Source organism: Eublepharis macularius, chromosome 4, assembly GCF_028583425.1.
Source record: "Eublepharis macularius isolate TG4126 chromosome 4, MPM_Emac_v1.0, whole genome shotgun sequence".
NCBI lineage: Eukaryota > Metazoa > Chordata > Lepidosauria > Squamata > Eublepharidae > Eublepharis > Eublepharis macularius.
Genome location: NC_072793.1, coordinates 152,189,616 through 152,206,607, shown reverse-complemented (window position 1 = coordinate 152,206,607; position 16,992 = coordinate 152,189,616). Strand labels below are relative to the sequence as shown.

Here is a 16,992-nt window from a genome sequence, read left to right as displayed (position 1 = left end):
CTAGCTGAAGAGCTAAAGCATAAAAGTAATCCAACTAAAGTATCAAAAAGCCTCAAATACTTATTGTTGAGATGTCTCAGAGGCCATTATGATAACCTTAATTCTGCACTGTGTGGCTAACGTAGAGCAATCTGAATCTAGACCAGATAAAGGCAGTGCTGGTCATGAGTGCTGATGCACTGGACAGACTGGATCTACCTGTGGTAGATGGAGTAGGGTTGGTATTTGCAAAACAGGTTAAGGGCTTGTGAGTGCTCATGGACCCAGCTTTACTATTTGAAAAGCAAACATAGTATGCAAGACAGCTTTCTATCAGCTGCATTTGGCTCACCTACTCCCATCCTTAGATTTGCCTGATCTAGCCACCCTAATCCATGCTTCTGTAACCCCGCAGTGCTGGGCTGCTCTTGAAGACAATCTGAAAACTACATGATTTGAGTCCAGCGGCACTAAAGACCAACAAGATTTTCAGAGTGTAAGCATTCGAGAGTCAGAGCTCCCTTCTCCAGAATATCTGGTTGGTTTCCAAGATGCCACTGGATTAAAATTCTGCTGTTCTGCTGCAGACCAACCCAAAGCTGAAAACAACAAAGGATTCAGGATGCCTCACCTTGTTTATTGTTAGGGCCTAGCTGATGGGAACATATCTTGCCTACTTTAAAGCCTCTACATAGGCTACCGGTTTGTTTCCCATTTCAGTTCAAGGTGTTGGGTATGATTTTTATAGCCTTTAATGGCCTAGAACCCACGTATCTAAAGTATCATCTCTTCCCATATGTCCCCATATGTAAATTACGGACAGCTGCCTATGGCCCACTCCTCCAGTTAAGGTAGCCCACCTGGCATCAGCCAAAGCCTGTGCTTTTCTTTCATAGCTACCGCTCTATGGAATGGGATCCTGGAGGATGTGAAAGGAGCACCATCTCGAGGAATGTTTAGGAGACCATTTTATTTACTAGGGTTTCAATGGGGTGTAAACTGCAGCCATTTTGTAAGGGTGTGGGTTATAGTGTTCTGGATGTTTTTAAATTTGGGGATGTAAGACACCTTTAGCTATTGGGAAAGACGGCATATTTATATAAATAGATAGACAAATAAATATAGCCAGGATTTTCCCATTGCCATGTTTCTTTTTTTTGAGTGAGTATGTAGTTAAAAGAATGAAGGCTTTTGTAGTCTAAGAACTTGACAACTCTGAAGTCTGTATGAAAAGTCTATATGATGCTGTGTTCTTAGTCATTTTACCATTTATTACCTAGCTAATTAGATTCTCTCTCTCTCTTTTTGGCAGCTCCTGTTATTAACAGATTCAGCAGAAGAGTATCAGGTAACATTTTATTTATTATTTTTTACAACTCATAATAATATATAATTACTTTAACTAAAACTAATTTCTATATTATAATACCTTAATTGCATTTATTTCCATATTTATATTATGTTGGTGAAATTTGCCGTGTTTTGAGAACTTTAAAATAGTATTCGTTTTAATAATACTTTTAAAAACTAGTTTGGTTGTTTCTTAATATCATGATGCTCTAATTGCCAGTGCTGGTATATATCAGTATACTAGCCTCCAAACGTACATATTTATAACCTGCCAATACTGTATTTTTCACTATATTGTTGTAAGTAAATGCTTCTTTGCATTCATATTATAAAAATATAATAAAAGCATTAGCCTTTTGTAAATTACTTTGAGAATAATTTACCTGTTAAAATGTCTTCTCCCAAGTAATTCTGTTTTTTATACTGAATGTTCCCCATTTGGACAAGGTACATTGTGAGACTAGGACTATCAACAGGAGAAGGACTTGGGTAGAATGCTTCACAAAATGATTTAATGGGATGCCGCTTTTTTGTGAAGTACTTTTTGGCTGCTTTATCTATTGCTAGAATTCAGAAAATTTGTAAAATTGAATGTATTGCTGATTTAAGAGCAGCATACAACCTCACCATGTTTGCACTGACAATCCAAGCGCTATCTACAAGTCTCTATTCCTTTGGCGTGTTCAGTTATAGTTGTACGGAGAACTAATTGGACTTGATGGGGCAGGATGGAGGGAGATATTACCCTGGGGGATTGCCAGACCAGAAGAGTGTTTGATAAGGAACTGAGGTAGAATTACAAGGAATGCTTCAGGTTGTTTCAGGTGTAAGGAGTATTCTGGGCTGAGTAATAATTGTTGGCCAAATGAAAGCTCAGAACAAGACATTAGCTGGAGCTGGAAGAGCAGTTTGTGAAGATTGCCTGTACAGTGGTAGCGATGAGGACGCAGAGCACTTGTTGCATCCAGATGAGCAGAATGGTGAAGGGACTTCATTGTGCCCCAACTGATGTTGTGAGTTCAAAACATCTTAAAGCTTTCTGGGATATTTTTCCTTGGCTTTTGGGGACAGAATCTCTTGTTTTTGCTAGAACTTGAACCTCCACAGGTTTGACAGTACAAGCAGAATGTTATCGGAGTGTAGGCTTCCAATTTCTTGGATGAGTTTAAGTTATAATGCCAGGGGATGAAGTTCTCTGCTTTTTACATCTAGCTGGAAGGGACTGCCTGGGTGTGTCTGGGAGGCAATCAGTGCTTAATTGAATGAGAGGGAGTGGGGACGATATTGCGAGTGTGAATGATTTTATCTATACTACGGTAACAGATACAGCTTTTGGTGCAAAGTAGTGGCTGGGCAGCTCCAGTTTTTTTTCTTTTTTGGATGCAACAGTTCATCTGGATCTCTTTCAGTCTGGCTTCAGGCCCAGTTTTGACACTGAGCTTTCTCATTCACCTTGATTTGCAGTCCTTGTTAGGAGAGATGGGAGTGCAACCTTGTTGATTCTCCTGAGTCTCTAACAATGCAGTCCTAATCAGAATTACTCCAATCTAAGCAGTAACTCTGTAAGTAGCTTTGATGTCATCTGTTTCAGTATTCTAATGGATACATTGGCTGAAAGAAGTTTTTTGGGGGCACTGCAGCTCCATTTGTATCTCTCTGATCGGGTGTTGGGAAACTACTGCCTTACTTTATGGCAGTCCACTGTTGTAAAACTCCATTCCTACATCCAAGCTTTCTTATGGCATTGCTGTGTGAGAGCTGATCTGCCTTGAGGATTTTATCTGCAGCATCTAAAATATTAACATTTGTAGAATTTAGGATTTTATAATCCTTATTAAGATTATTACTTCTGTGACTGAGGAATGAATTTTTGCTGGAATATTTTTATGTTTGGCGCTAGTTTTATTGATGATGGTTTTAAAATTTGATGCTTCTGTCTGGAACTTTTGCTGCATTTGGGTTGTGTTTTTGGGATTGTTTTGATTATTTTTATGATTTAATATAGGTTTGAAAGCTGCTTTGAAATATTTTAGTTGGTGGGTGTAGGATAAATTTTTTAAAAAGATTAAGTAACATATTTTAAAAATAAAATTAGAAAATACAAAGTACCCATACAACATCTTGAGGAAGAAAGAGATAAGCATGTTGTAGGTAAATGGGGGGAGGGATAACCAGAGGTCCACAAATATGGTTGCCACTGATAACAAGAGATTTAATTCTAGTGATCAGTGAGGAAAGTCTCAAATACTACACATTTTTAAAAGGCTGTGTGTGTGTGTAAGCATGCACTGTTCCTGTTGTTACTCCTCTGCAAAACTCCCTTGTATCTAAAAAGCAGGAGGCAAGAAAACCGAACCTTGTTGCCTACTGAAAACAGTGGTGTGGACCTTGTTGCCTACTGAAAACGTTGTGGAGAATGCAGTAATACAGAGAGGGAAGAAGGAGAAGAGCCATCTTATAGGACGGTTTTGAAAACCTGAGACACCCTGTTTTTGGTTGGAATTTGGAGCTACATGGAAGCTTCCTTCTTTTTTTTGTGTCTTTCAAACTAGTGTTACCTCCAGGAATTTAGAATCTGGCTTTAGAAAATTGGCTTTATTCCTAGAACTGCTTTGCCAGGTGGAATATTAGTGCTGTCATAATGACTGAACCATGCCAATGAAATGTTTATTTAGAACAGCATGAAAGATTAAACTAGTTGCATAGGTCAATGAACCAATCTCTTCACCGTGCTAGAGTTTCCTGGTTCCTATTATGAACCCATCTGTGGTTTTATTGAATGATGGAAAAATCACTTAGATATCTGACTATTTGAGGTACAATTGGTAATAACCGGTGGTTGTATTGTTGTGGCATTGCAGATGGTCAGTCATAGCTTCTTAGGTCTAATTGTGAAACAAAATGGTACAATTCCATATTGTTTTTAGGGCTTTAGCACATTTCTGCAAAAGAACAATTCTGCTAAACTTACTAGATCCAAATTTTAAAAACTGGTGTTTTTTAAAAAAAATTATTTCAACTAATAAACTCAAACATATAAGACATAAGATACAATCATCCAAATCATCCTCTACTACAGTCATCAGTAATCATCTAGATCATACATAAAACCTAAATACATCATCAGGATCATATAGTGAATAAACTACTATCATTTAAATCATTGTCATCGATTAAATCATATATTTGTATAGAACTTGCTTATATATGTACTTAATTTTTCCCTTCTATTGAAATATCTTTCCATCTGTCTTCATATCTTATAACTGTTCTTAATTATTCTTAATTTTCAACTATTTAATTAAAAATACACCCCATTTTTTCATGAAATTCTGATATTGGCCTAAGGTGTTAATGTTGCCATTGATGCATATTCATATAGCTTATTCTTCTATTCCATCAGATTTGGACGTATTTCTGCCTTCCATTTTGCTGCAGATACTACTCTTGCCTCCATCACCACATACTTAAATAGTTCACTATGCATTTTTGTAATATTACCTGGTAAAATATTTAATAACATATTTTTAGAATTCACCACTAACTTAAATTTTAATATTTTTTGCATTTCTTCATTTACTTCTATGCAATATTTTCTTGCTTTCTCGTATGTCCACTACATGTGATAAAATGTTGCATTAATGTTCTAACATTTCCAGCACTTTCCATTATAGTCCTTATTAGCTTTTGCAATGTCTTTGGGAGTGATATACCATCTGAAGAACATTTTATACCAATTCTCTCTTAACATTTGACATTCTATAAATTTAATTTCTTTGGTCCATATATTTTCTCCGAAGTATGGATCCACTTTATCATACAATTTTTACTTGCTCTAATTCTGTATCATATTGCAATTATATTTTATATATTTTTCCTAATAGATGTTTTAATCTCCAGAGATTAATTTTTCAAAAACCATTTTATCTCTTAACTGGCCTCCTTCTTTGACTATTTGCTCTTTGAATTTAGACACCATTTGATAATACAACAACTATAGAATGTTTTTTCCTTCATCTTGAATTTCTTGACATGTTTTTATTTACCCTTGTTTGTCCATCATATATTCACAATTTATATAATCTATTTTATTTCTTACACTAATGTCACAGTAGGAATCAGTTGAAGATATCAATGGTGAAATTGGCAGACTTCTTGTATTTCTGCACTGAAACCGTATTCTTAATAGTCCATTCCTCAAAATATGAATACTGTCTTGTCTTTGAATAGTATTTAATGATTACTTAATCCATAAATAGTTATGGATTCCTTCTTCAGCATCGATTGTCTCCAATTTGCAGTGCAATCCTAACCCCCCCAGGCAGCGCTGTCGCTCGTGCGCCAGTGTAAATGGGGCGGTGCTGGATGGCACCCTAATGACTTTCGCAGGATAGTCCCGCCAGCGCCCAAGCGTGGCAAGGCGAAATGCAGCAGCTCCTGGGAGGACCCACCCACTGTTCCCCTGACAACCCCGCTCACACCAGCCAATGGCCACACCCCTCACATCCAGGCGAGAGAACAGTGGCGGTGTAGCCAATGGGGAGGCTGCGATCGCCGCCACTGCTGCCGCCGCCACCACCAATAGGCCCCCGTCAGAGGGCAGGCATCCCTGCCAGGGAGGGGGCCAGAGGTGACAGCGAGGGTCCAGATTGAACACCCCCCTCGTCCATCGAGCCCCCATTTCTTTTCTTTTTTTAATTTTTTTATTGGTGAGTATAACATTCAAATTTAATACATACAATCATTTAATAACTAATTAACCCTATCCCCCACCCTTTTCCTCCCCCCTCCCTATCGACTTCCAACAGCTTTCCAACCCATAACCCTTCTTATTACTTAATGAAATCCCTTACTCTAAGCACATTCTAAATTTTTTCCCAGATATTCTATCATGTATATCGAATATACTGTCAATATAGTATACATCTATCAATTATACTATCAATATAGTATACATCTTATAAGCCTCAGTATAGCAGACCAGTATGATATAGCGTAACATATAACCAAAATCTTAATTTAAACATATTCTATTTCTTTTAAACATATATTCTATCAAATATACTACTATCAATATAATATGTATTATAAAACCTTTACTGTGTGCCATGCCACCAATGTGGCACAGCACACAACACCATTTTACATAATCATTATACAACCTGATCCACTAACACTATCTATCATTTGTAATATATATAGTATACCCCATTAATATATTCATTTAACTATACTCTTATTCATATACTCTGAAAGAAACTTTTACTAGCTTAGATTATAATTACATTTCCCCTATATGGTAAGATCCCCTCTCTCTCTCTCATCCTTATTTTTCTTTAAAAATTCTCAAACTGCCACAGTTCTCCTTTTACATCCCATTTTTTTTCCAAAAATTGTTTCAGTTTCCCCCATTCAGTAACATATTGCCCTAGGTCAAGATCTTTAAATTTCCTTGTCATTTTGTCCATTTCTGCCATGTACAGCAATTTATAAATCCAATCTTCTACAGTTGGTATTTCTTGTGTCTTCCATTTCTGCGCATACAGAAGTCTTGCCGCAACAGTCATGTAAAATAACAATGTTCTGTGCTGGAACAGTTTCCATTCCAAGGTTCAGTAGCAACAGTTCTGGGTTCTTATTAATTTGGGTTTGCAAAATCTCATTAATTGCTTCTATTATTTCTCCCCAGTACTGCTTAGCTACTTCACAAGTCCACCACATATTATATAATGATCCTTCATGCTTTCTGCATTTCCAACATTTGTCCGACATATTAGTGTTTCCTAGCGCAATTTTCTTTGGTGTTAGATACCATCTGTAGATCATTTTGTACACATTCTCTTTAATATTCATACAGGTTGAAATCTTCAATGTATTTTTCCATAGATGCTCCCACGCCTCCATCGTTATCTCTTTATGAAAGTTTATTGCCCACTTCACCATCTGGACTTTTACTGTTTCATCCTCTGTGTGCCATTTCAGAAGTAATTTATAGATTTTAGATATTTCTTTCTTGCCTTCTTGTAATAACACTTCCTCCAGCTCCAATTTTTCCAATCTTATACCTCCTCTCAGGCAGTCCGCATTATAAAGATCTGTGATCTGTTTGTACTGGAACCGTCCATAACAAGGAGACAATTCTTCTGTCTTTATTCTCAACTTTGAATATTGTATTTGTATAATCTCCTTGTACGTTAGGCATTGCTGTTCATTATCAACAGTTCTCGGATCTATTACTTCATACGGAACCACCCATGAAGGAATTCCTTCCTCCATATACGCCTTGTATTTCTTCCAGACCGCAAAGAGGCTTCTTCGAATATAATGGTGCAAAAACATAGAGTCCGCTTTTACTTTGTCATACACATGTATGCGTGCCATCCAAATATTTTTTTATGTCCTTCCAAGGCCAGAAGCTTACGGTTTTTTAACATTATCCAATCTTTCAACCATACCAGACATATTGCTTCGTAGTATAACCTTATGTTGGGCAGTTGCAAACCACCTCTTTCCTTTGCATCCTGTAATACCTTCATTTTCACTCGAGGTTTCTTGCCTGCCCACACAAAGTCTGATATTTTCCTTTGCCATTTGTCAAATTGTTTGGAGTCTCGGATAATTGGTATGGTTTGCAACAAGAACATTACTCGTGGTAGGACATTCATTTTTACTGCTGCTATTCTTCCCAACCAGGATAGGTTCAGTTTATTCCATTTTATTAAATCTCTCTCTATTTGTATCCACAGTTTCTCATAATTATTTTTAAACAGATCTATATTTTTTGCAGTCAATTCAATGCCCAGATATTTTACTTTATTAGTTACCTCACAGTCTGTTATCTCCATTAGCTCTTGCTGCTTCTGCTTAGTCATGTTCTTGCATAAAATCTTTGACTTCTTTTTGTTCACATAAAATCCAGCCAGATCTCCAAATTGTTTTATTTTCTCTATTACCTTTGGCATATTTTCAGTTGGATCCTCTACTATTAGCATTATGTCATCCGCAAAAGCTCTGACCTTGTTAGGAAAACTCTTTTATTTTCATACCGAATTGTGTCGTCCTCTCGTATTTGAATCATCAATATTTCCAAAATCAAGATAAATAACAATGGTGACAAAGGGCACCCCTGCCTCGTTCCTTTACTTATTTTCAATTTTTTAGTCAAGTCCTCATTCACTATAATTGCTGCACTTTGGTCTCTATAGATTTCTTTAACCGCTTGTATGAACTTTTCTCCCATTTGCAGCTTTTCCATAGTGGCAAACATAAAGTCCCAATTCAGATTATCAAATGCTTTTTCCGCGTCCACGAAGAAAAAACCAACCTCTCTATCACAATGCTTGTCGTAGTATTCAATAGCGTTTATCACAGTCCTCAAATTGTCTTTGATTTGTCTGTTAGGTAAAAATCCCGCCTGTTCCTCAGCAATAAATTCCGACATCCATCCTTTCAGTCTCTCTGCCAACACCTTTGCAAATATTTTATAATCATTATTCAACAAGGAGATTGGTCTATAATTCTTAACATTTGTCAAATCTTGACCCTCCTTCGGAATCAATGATATGTTGGCTTCATTCCATGAATCAGGAACTCTTTGGTCTTGCATTGCTCCATTCATTGCCTTTTTCAGGAAAGGCGCCAGTTCATTAACCATCACTTTGTAGAACTTTGCCGTTAGGCCATCTGGTCCTGGTGCCTTCCCTAGTTTTGTTGATTGTATAGCATCCCTTATTTCTTCTTCTGTCACTTCCTTATTTAGTTTCTCTTTCCATTTTTCAGAAATTGTCGGAATTTTCATCTTCTCTAAATATTCTGCAATTGAACTCTTACTTCTTTTTTTGGGTACAGTTTTGCATGGGGGGGAGTTTTGCATGGGGGAGCCCCCATTTCTGATGAGGACCAGGCCGGTAGCTGCGGCTCAGTGCACCTGCACATACCCACTGCCACCACCAAAAGAAAAAGGTTACCCCCCCAAAAAAGTAGGGCCAAACAGCAGGGAGCTGATCTCTGTAGCCTGGAGAGCAGTTGTAATTCCGGGAGACCTCCAGCTACCACCTGGAGACCGGCAACCCTAATTAGTCCCCAGGTTCCGGAGAAACAGGTGGGGGGGGGGACGCGGGGCTGGGAATGAGTGACAGGAACGCCCATTGGGAACCATGTGGGAGGCCAGGAGGCCATTTGGAAATGAGGGTAATGAAAAGCGCGCTCAGATTTGCTGTTGCACAACGAGAACACATCACTGCATCTCTACAAAGCGAGAGTGGGGGCCGGACCTTGACAGCCATGTCCTAGTACCGGGGAGATGCCCCCCCAGAGTGAACTGAGAGACCCTCCCCATGCCAATCCCATCCCTGCTTCTACAAACACCCCCTGGCAGCAGCTTTCCACCTGCACCCCGTCTTCCTGGCTTATCAGATGCCAGCTGCTCAGCCTGTCAGAGAATGAAAGTCCTTGGTGCCTCCCCTGCCCCACAGACATTCATGGGCCACGGTTCAATTCCCACCCCTCTGCCTGATGTTACATTGGGGGGAGGAAGGGGGTGGGGAGGCTGAATGGGGTTGGCTTGATACATTTGTGGGGATGTGCAAGTGGAAATATGTGACAGGGGTGTTGTGGAAGGGGCTAAGGACAAATTCAGGCATGCAAACACAGAAGTTTGTTTTTCAACTGGTTTTATTAAACTGGAAAAAGTGCCCTTGTTTCTAGGCTGGAAAGGGAGCCAAGGCATTTCTCACAGCCCTCCTTCTTGCTCCCATGGGCGAGGCTGAGATGCGGACTGCGGTGAGATATTGCTTCCTGGGCTGGATCCAAATGTCACTCGCAGAGGATTGGGGGGGCGGGGCGGGGAGGAGCGGACATGCTCGGGATGTGCCTGCAAGAGAAAGTCACACATGCGGGCTTTGCCTCAGTCCACGGCCGAGGCAAACCCCACACTCCAACATCTGAGAAGATGCACATAGTAGAGAGCGGCAGTGACCGACCAGCTGATGCAAGACCGTCTGGTGAGGATGCACTCTGCCTTGGGGTGCTTTTACCTTTAAGGGAGGAAACGAGCTGGTAGTTACAAACACCTGGTCAAGAGTAGTTTTCTGGGCAACTGCCTCTGGGGCGGGCAGGGATGGCTGCCATCGCCCCCTCCCCTGCCGAGCCTCACCTAAAGAGGCTAGTGGTCAGGTGGGTTCAGGTGAAGGGGCAGTTAGCACTAATCAGCGGGACGGGTTCGCCATCGCCCCATCTCCTCCTTACCCGTCAGCGCTCCCTTGCTCCTTACTGAGGTGGAACTTCAGAGTCAGGACACCTGCAAGGAAACAGGAGTGGCTGCTGTTAGTTAGCCAGACATTCTCGACTTTGCCCTTCTTCCCTTCAGCGAGTGCACAGTTCTCCCACTTTCCACGCAAGGTCCCCAAAGTGCACCCAGTGCCTGCCACTGTGAGCGCCCTCTCCCCTGCCTCGTGTTCAAAGTGGCCATGGCACACAGCAAACAGGCAGAGCTTCCCGCCATCTGCTCACTTACCTGGGGCGCAGGCAGTGCTGGCCGGATGTTTTATAGGGTGCTTTTGCGGGTGATTGGGTGCGGGGAGGAGGGCTCATCCACGCCAGGAGCGCACGCTGATTGATCCCCATGATAGTTCCTATCCTATGCTCCTTAGGGCCATGGGGGCGGGGCTGGGCGCTCGGCGAGGGAGCCAAGTTTTTGCTGTTCAGTGGGCACCTATGGGCTATGCCTTGTTCTTTCTCTAGTGGTCCGGAGTGGGGCAGTCATCACTAGTGGGTAGCTCCTCCTCCAACTCTTTCGCAGGGGCCGGACAAAAACTTGCGATCCTTGGGGGAGGGGCTCCCAGGAGTCCTCAGTTTTTTCCGGCCCTGCTCAGCAGGCGGACACGGACTCTTGAGCTCTGAAGAGCTGCGATCTGAACACCGAAGGACAATCGCTCAGGCGCAGGCTCGCTGGGGAAAGGAAGGCTCAGTCCTCCACCCCCCCCGGCCAGATTGGCTAATAGCGGCAAGACAGCCGCGAAAGCGAGCACAGGGCCGACGATCCAAACTAACTAGGACCCGGCTCCTGTAGAGGCTTGGAAAAAGCGGCGGGGATCGACGCTGCGCGTGCGCATTTTCCACAAGAGGCCAAGGAGCTCCGGGACGGCGGAGGCCTCTTAAAATCGCGCCAAACGCACGGAGCAGTGAGTAAAACCCCGCGGAGAGGTTTTTTAGCCTCAGAGAAGCGGGGGGGGGGTTGATCTAACCAGGAGGGCCTTTCCTTAGAGCCTGGGTGGTTATGAGCTAATTAGGGGAAAACGGAGTAGCTCTAGAAGCTACAGGGTCCCCTCTCTGTTTAGGATGGGTAGACCTGTTGTCGACTTGGGGAATCTGAGTGACAAAAGAAACCCCTGAGTACTTTAGAGGGGCGTAGAGGGGTAAGGAGAATAGGAAAATGCAGCCGTTTTTTCTAATTCCCGCCCACGCTTACTTTCACTTTAGGAGGAAGGCTTTTGGCGGGAATGACGTTCCAGGCCAGTAATAAGGAAAAGCAAATGGAGTCAGACTCTAATTCCATGCACTCCCCAGAAAGATTAACACAGCTTCACCCCATCCAAGGGGGGCCTTCAGGAAGCAGTGACCCTGACCTTGCAGGTCCTGAGGCCAAAGCAAATATCCTGGCCTGGCTGCAAGCAGAAATTAAAAAAGGAATTGATAATGCTGTTAAGGACCTTAAAGGCCACACAGCTAAACAAAAAAGAGACAGAAAAGAACCTAGCACATCTAAAGGGAAGAGGAAACTACAGTCTTCCACAAAAATTAAAGCCAAAAAGAGAAAGCCCAGAGAGTGGCTAGATGAGCTATCCAGTGAGTCAGAGGAATCCCAGGGGAGTTCAGATTTATCTACTCAATCATCAGGGAGTGAAGAAGGGGAGTTGTCAGAGGAAGAGGAGGTGGATATGGATAAAATACAACCCAGGCTTTTTCCACCTGATATGTATTCCAAATTACTGGCAAAGGTACTAAGGACCCTAGAAATACCTACAACAGCCACAGAAAAGTCAGGAACAACTACTCCCTATCCACAGGGCCTAGAGAGAGCGCTTCCAAAGATGGGGCCCAAATCATCAGGGGTGCCTCTACCTGCAATCTTCCATGAAGTGCTGAGGACGGAATGGGATAACCCGGCAAAGCCGAAACTCTATCAATCCATCTTTCACAAGTTTTACTCCCTAGGTCCAGATGATGCAAAGAAAATCAAACTTCCTATGGTAGATGATCCGGTGACTAGCCTGGCGACCACCTCGGTACTTCCTATGGACGCGGAGGGTATGCCAAAGGATCCTTCCGATAAGAAAATTGAGCAGGCCCTGCGCAGAGACTTTGAGGCATCTGCGGCTTCCCTGAGATCCTCGGCTACTGGGTCTTTATTCGCGAGGGCAGCATACACCTGGGCCTCTGACTTAGCAGCAGCTGGCAGGGAAGTGCCAAAAGAGATAAAGAATGAGGTTAAAAAGATAGCCCTGGCAGCGGCCTTCGCGGCGGACGCCACCCTAGACTCCTTCCAGATGTCCTCCAGGGCTATGGGTTTCAACGTCGCGGCAAGACGTAATACGTGGCTGAGGAATTGGGACGCAGACCCCCCAGCTCGCAGCAAGGTGGCAGCGATTCCATATTCGGGAGAGAAGCTGTTTGGCGATGCCCTGGACAAGTACCTGGTAGAAAATGCAGAAAAGAAGAAAGTCCTTCCTTCTAAGAAGAAAGACCCCAAGTATAAATGGAAACAATCCTTTCGGGATCTCAAAAGACCGACCAGGCAACAAATGGACAGACCGTTCAAAAGTCGATGGCAACCTAGACACAGATCAGACAACAGATCCTTTGCCTTCAGGAAGTCTTCCTTCCAGCCCAAGGGTCAGAAGAAAAATAACCAAGCATGACTACTTGCACCCCGGGATGGTGGAACAAGTTGGGGGACGCCTTCAGACCTTCGCGTCGCAATGGGAAAGGACTGTGTCAGATCAATGGGTACTGGAAACAGTATCCATGGGCTATTCCTTGGAATTGGAGGAAACACCTCACAGACGCTTCATCCAGGTATTTCGGAACCGATCTCAGATGAAACACAGGGAAATAAAAGAGGCCATCAGCCACCTTCTGCAGATCAAGGCAATAGAACCTGTGCCAAAACGGGACAGGAGGCAGGGTGTGTACTCAATATTCTTCACTGTTCTGAAGAAGAATGGAGAAGTAAGGGCCATTCTAGACTTCAAATGGCTGAATTTTCACATAAGATCCAGGAAATTCAAAATGGAGACGATGAAGTCTACCACGGCGGCCATCCAGCAGGGGGACTTCCTTGCGTCTATAGATCTATCGGAGGCCTATTTACACATCCCTATTCGACAAGATCACAGGAAATACCTGCGTTTCGCCTACAATGGGAGGCACTATCAGTACAGAGCCCTTCCCTTCGGCCTGAAATCATCTCCGAGGGTATTTACCAAAGTACTGGTAACCTTGGTGGCTTTCCTCAGAGTCCAAGGCATAGCCCTGTCGCCATACCTCGACGACATACTGATAAAGGCCCCATCCTTTCAATCAGCGGAGATGGCTGTAGCAACAACGATCAGCTGTCTGGAGAGCCATGGCTTTATCATAAACCGTCAGAAAAGCATCCTTACGCCATCACAGAGAATTGTTCATCTGGGGATGATAGTGGACACGGTTGCGGGCAAAACCTATGTGTCCCCAGAAAGACGGATAAAACTTCTCTCACTATTGAGGGAGATTCTAGCAAAACAAAGAGTGGAGATCATGCAACTGGCCAAACTTCAAGGCATGATGGTCTCTTGCCAAGATGCTCTACAGTGGGCCAGGTTTCATACCAGACCTCTGCAGAGGTTCCTGCGTCCCCACCAAACGGCCATAGCTCATCGGTGGCACAGAATTGTGGAGGTTCCCCAAGCATTATCCAGGGAACTGGACTGGTGGCTGGTCCCAGCCAGGTTCACGGAGGGCTCCCCGCTCAGGGAACCAACCAGAGTAGTGATGACGACGGACGCCAGCCTGACGGGGTGGGGAGCACACACCAAGGACAGGATGACACAGGGCGTGTGGCTCCACGAAGAAAGAGAAGCCAGCATAAATTTACTGGAACTCAAGGCGGTGAGAAACGGGCTGCTGGAGTTCACAGACGATCTAAGGGGCAAAGATGTCCTGGTGAACACCGACAACATGACGACAAAGGCCTACATAAACAGGCAAGGAGGCACGAGGTCCAAACATCTGATGGCAGTGGCGAACGAGATATTCTTCTGGGCAGAAAGAAACATCAGGTCACTAAAGGCAAGCCACATAGCAGGGCAGAAAAACGTGGTGGCAGATTGGCTGAGCCGAAACACAGTGGACCAGGCCGAATGGACACTGAACGAACAGGTTTTCTCCCAGATATGCCGCAGGTTCGGTACCCCAAAAGTGGACCTATTTGCCACACTAACCAACAGGAGGCTACCACAATTCTTCTCGAGATTCAGAGAACAGGAAGCGGAGGGAACGGATGCACTAAGCCAGGAGTGGCCACGAACGCTCCTATACGCGTTCCCTCTGATGAAACTCATACCCAAGGTGCTACAGAAGATCCTGGAACAAAGGGCGAATGTTATCCTGATCGCACCGTTCTGGCCAAGGAGGCCATGGTTCCAGGACCTAATGAGACTGTCTTCTTCGGATCCGTGGACTCTGCCACTCAGAGAGGACTTGTTGTCCCAAGGGGAGATCCAACACCCGAATCCGGCATCGTTGAGGCTGACGGCCTGGTGGTTGAACATGGACAGCTTAGAGAGTTAGGTTACTCCGAGAAGGTGATTACCACCATGTTGGCTTCACGGAAGGGTTCTACTAACAGGAGTTACTACAAGACTTGGAGATCGTTCGCAAACTGGTGTGAACGTAGAGGTCAGGACCCCACCGCGGCACCTGTGAAACAGATTCTCCTTTTTCTGCAGGATGGACTGGAAAAAGGATTAAGTACTAGTACCCTCAAGCGGCAAGTAGCGGCAATCTCGGCCATCAGAGGTTCCAAGTCTGGTACCTCCCTCACCTCACACCCTCATGTGAAGAGATTCCTGAGGGGGACCATGCTGCTAAATCCACCTCAAGTTCATCATTTCCCGACGTGGAACCTTAACGTAGTGCTAAAGGCTCTCACCAAGGAGCCCTTCGAACCAATGGCTACCTGCTCTCTGAAGATTTTGACTCTCAAGACTATCTTCCTAGTAGGACTGACTTCAGCTAGGAGGGTTTCAGAGTTAGGGGCCCTCTCAGTAAATGGGGAGCTGTGTGTGTTTCACCAGGACAGGGTAGTCTTGAGGACAGACCCGGCCTTCATACCGAAAGTCAACTCATCCTTTCATAGGGGAGAAGACATTGTCCTGCCCTCCTTCTGTGCCAACCCCAAACATCAGAAGGAAAAGGAATGGCACAAGTTAGATGTCAGAAGAGCCCTTAGTTTCTATTTAGATAGAACTAACTCATTTCGCAAGGTGGAGAGCATGTTTGTCTCCTTCAAAAGTGGCTCTATGGGGGAGAAGTTTTCCCTTTCTACACTGAGCAGGTGGATTAGGGAGTGTATTGAGTTGGCATATATATCCAGGAACCTTCCACCTCCGGAGGGGATTAAGGCGCACTCTCTCAGAGGGGCGGCCACCTCGGCAGCTTATAGATCTTTCCCCTCCTTAGAGAAGATATGCAAGGCAGCGACCTGGAAGTCTGTACATACGTTTACCAAACACTATAGAATAGATCGGTTGGCCTCTGCGGAGGCGGCCTTTGGCAGGAGGGTATTACAGCAGGTTCTGGACTAGAGAATACCCACCCTGAGGGAAAAACTGCTAGACGTATATCCCACTAGTGATGACTGCCCCACTCCGGACCACTAGAGAATGGAAGATTTTTACTCACCGTGAAGCTTCCTTTCTTGGTGGTCCAGGAGTGGGGCAGTCAGTATCCCACCCTACATTTAAAAAAAAAAAAAAAAGGAAAGGCAGAAATAGGGAATTGGGAGTTTGGTATATCTGAGGTTAAGATATTGTTTTCAGAATGGGGGATTACCACAGTTGAGGTTTCCGTTTGAATGGGTCACGTTGATCAGTTGTTACTTTAGTTCTGTATAACAGGAAAAGACCGATGTTGCGGAATCCTGGTGAAGTGGACGGGGCTTGAAAAGGAACTGAGGACTCCTGGGAGCCCCTCCCCCAAGGATCGCAAGTTTTTGTCCGGCCCCTGCGAAAGAGTTGGAGGAGGAGCTACCCACTAGTGATGACTGCCCCACTCCTGGACCACCAAGAAAGGAAGCTTCACGGTGAGTAAAAATCTTCCATTTGTGGCATAGCTCTTTTGCGCCGCTGTGGGCATTCCCGCTTCTGGAAGGGCTTAGGGAGCAAACTAACTCCGGCCCCGCCCTCCTCCCTGCCCCTCCTGCGCCGATGCGGGGCTCTACACCGCTTCTCCGCCTCTGCCCGGCCGCCTCTTGCTTGCGGCGGCGCCAGCCCGCCAGTGGTGCTGCGTCTCATGCCACTGCCGATGGAAGAGCATTTAGGCGCACGTAAGAGCCAGTTGCGTCGTCGCAAGCCTTAGTTCGGTTCCTATTCACTTTCCCCGCCCCCGTTAGGATTGCACTGCCTA

The 16,992-nt window shown here is 44.2% G+C and overlaps 1 protein-coding gene across 1 annotated transcript in view; it reads left to right on the top strand.

Annotated features, from left to right (window-relative positions):
* The window catches only part of PRKAR2A (protein kinase cAMP-dependent type II regulatory subunit alpha), a 145,320-nt gene that overhangs the window by 34,575 nt on the left and 93,753 nt on the right, over nucleotides 1-16,992 (top strand). Inside the window, exon 2 of the mRNA XM_054976940.1 lies at nucleotides 1,292-1,327. Coding sequence (XP_054832915.1) covers nucleotides 1,292-1,327 — 36 coding nt within the window. The remainder of the gene's footprint in view (nucleotides 1-1,291; nucleotides 1,328-16,992) is intronic.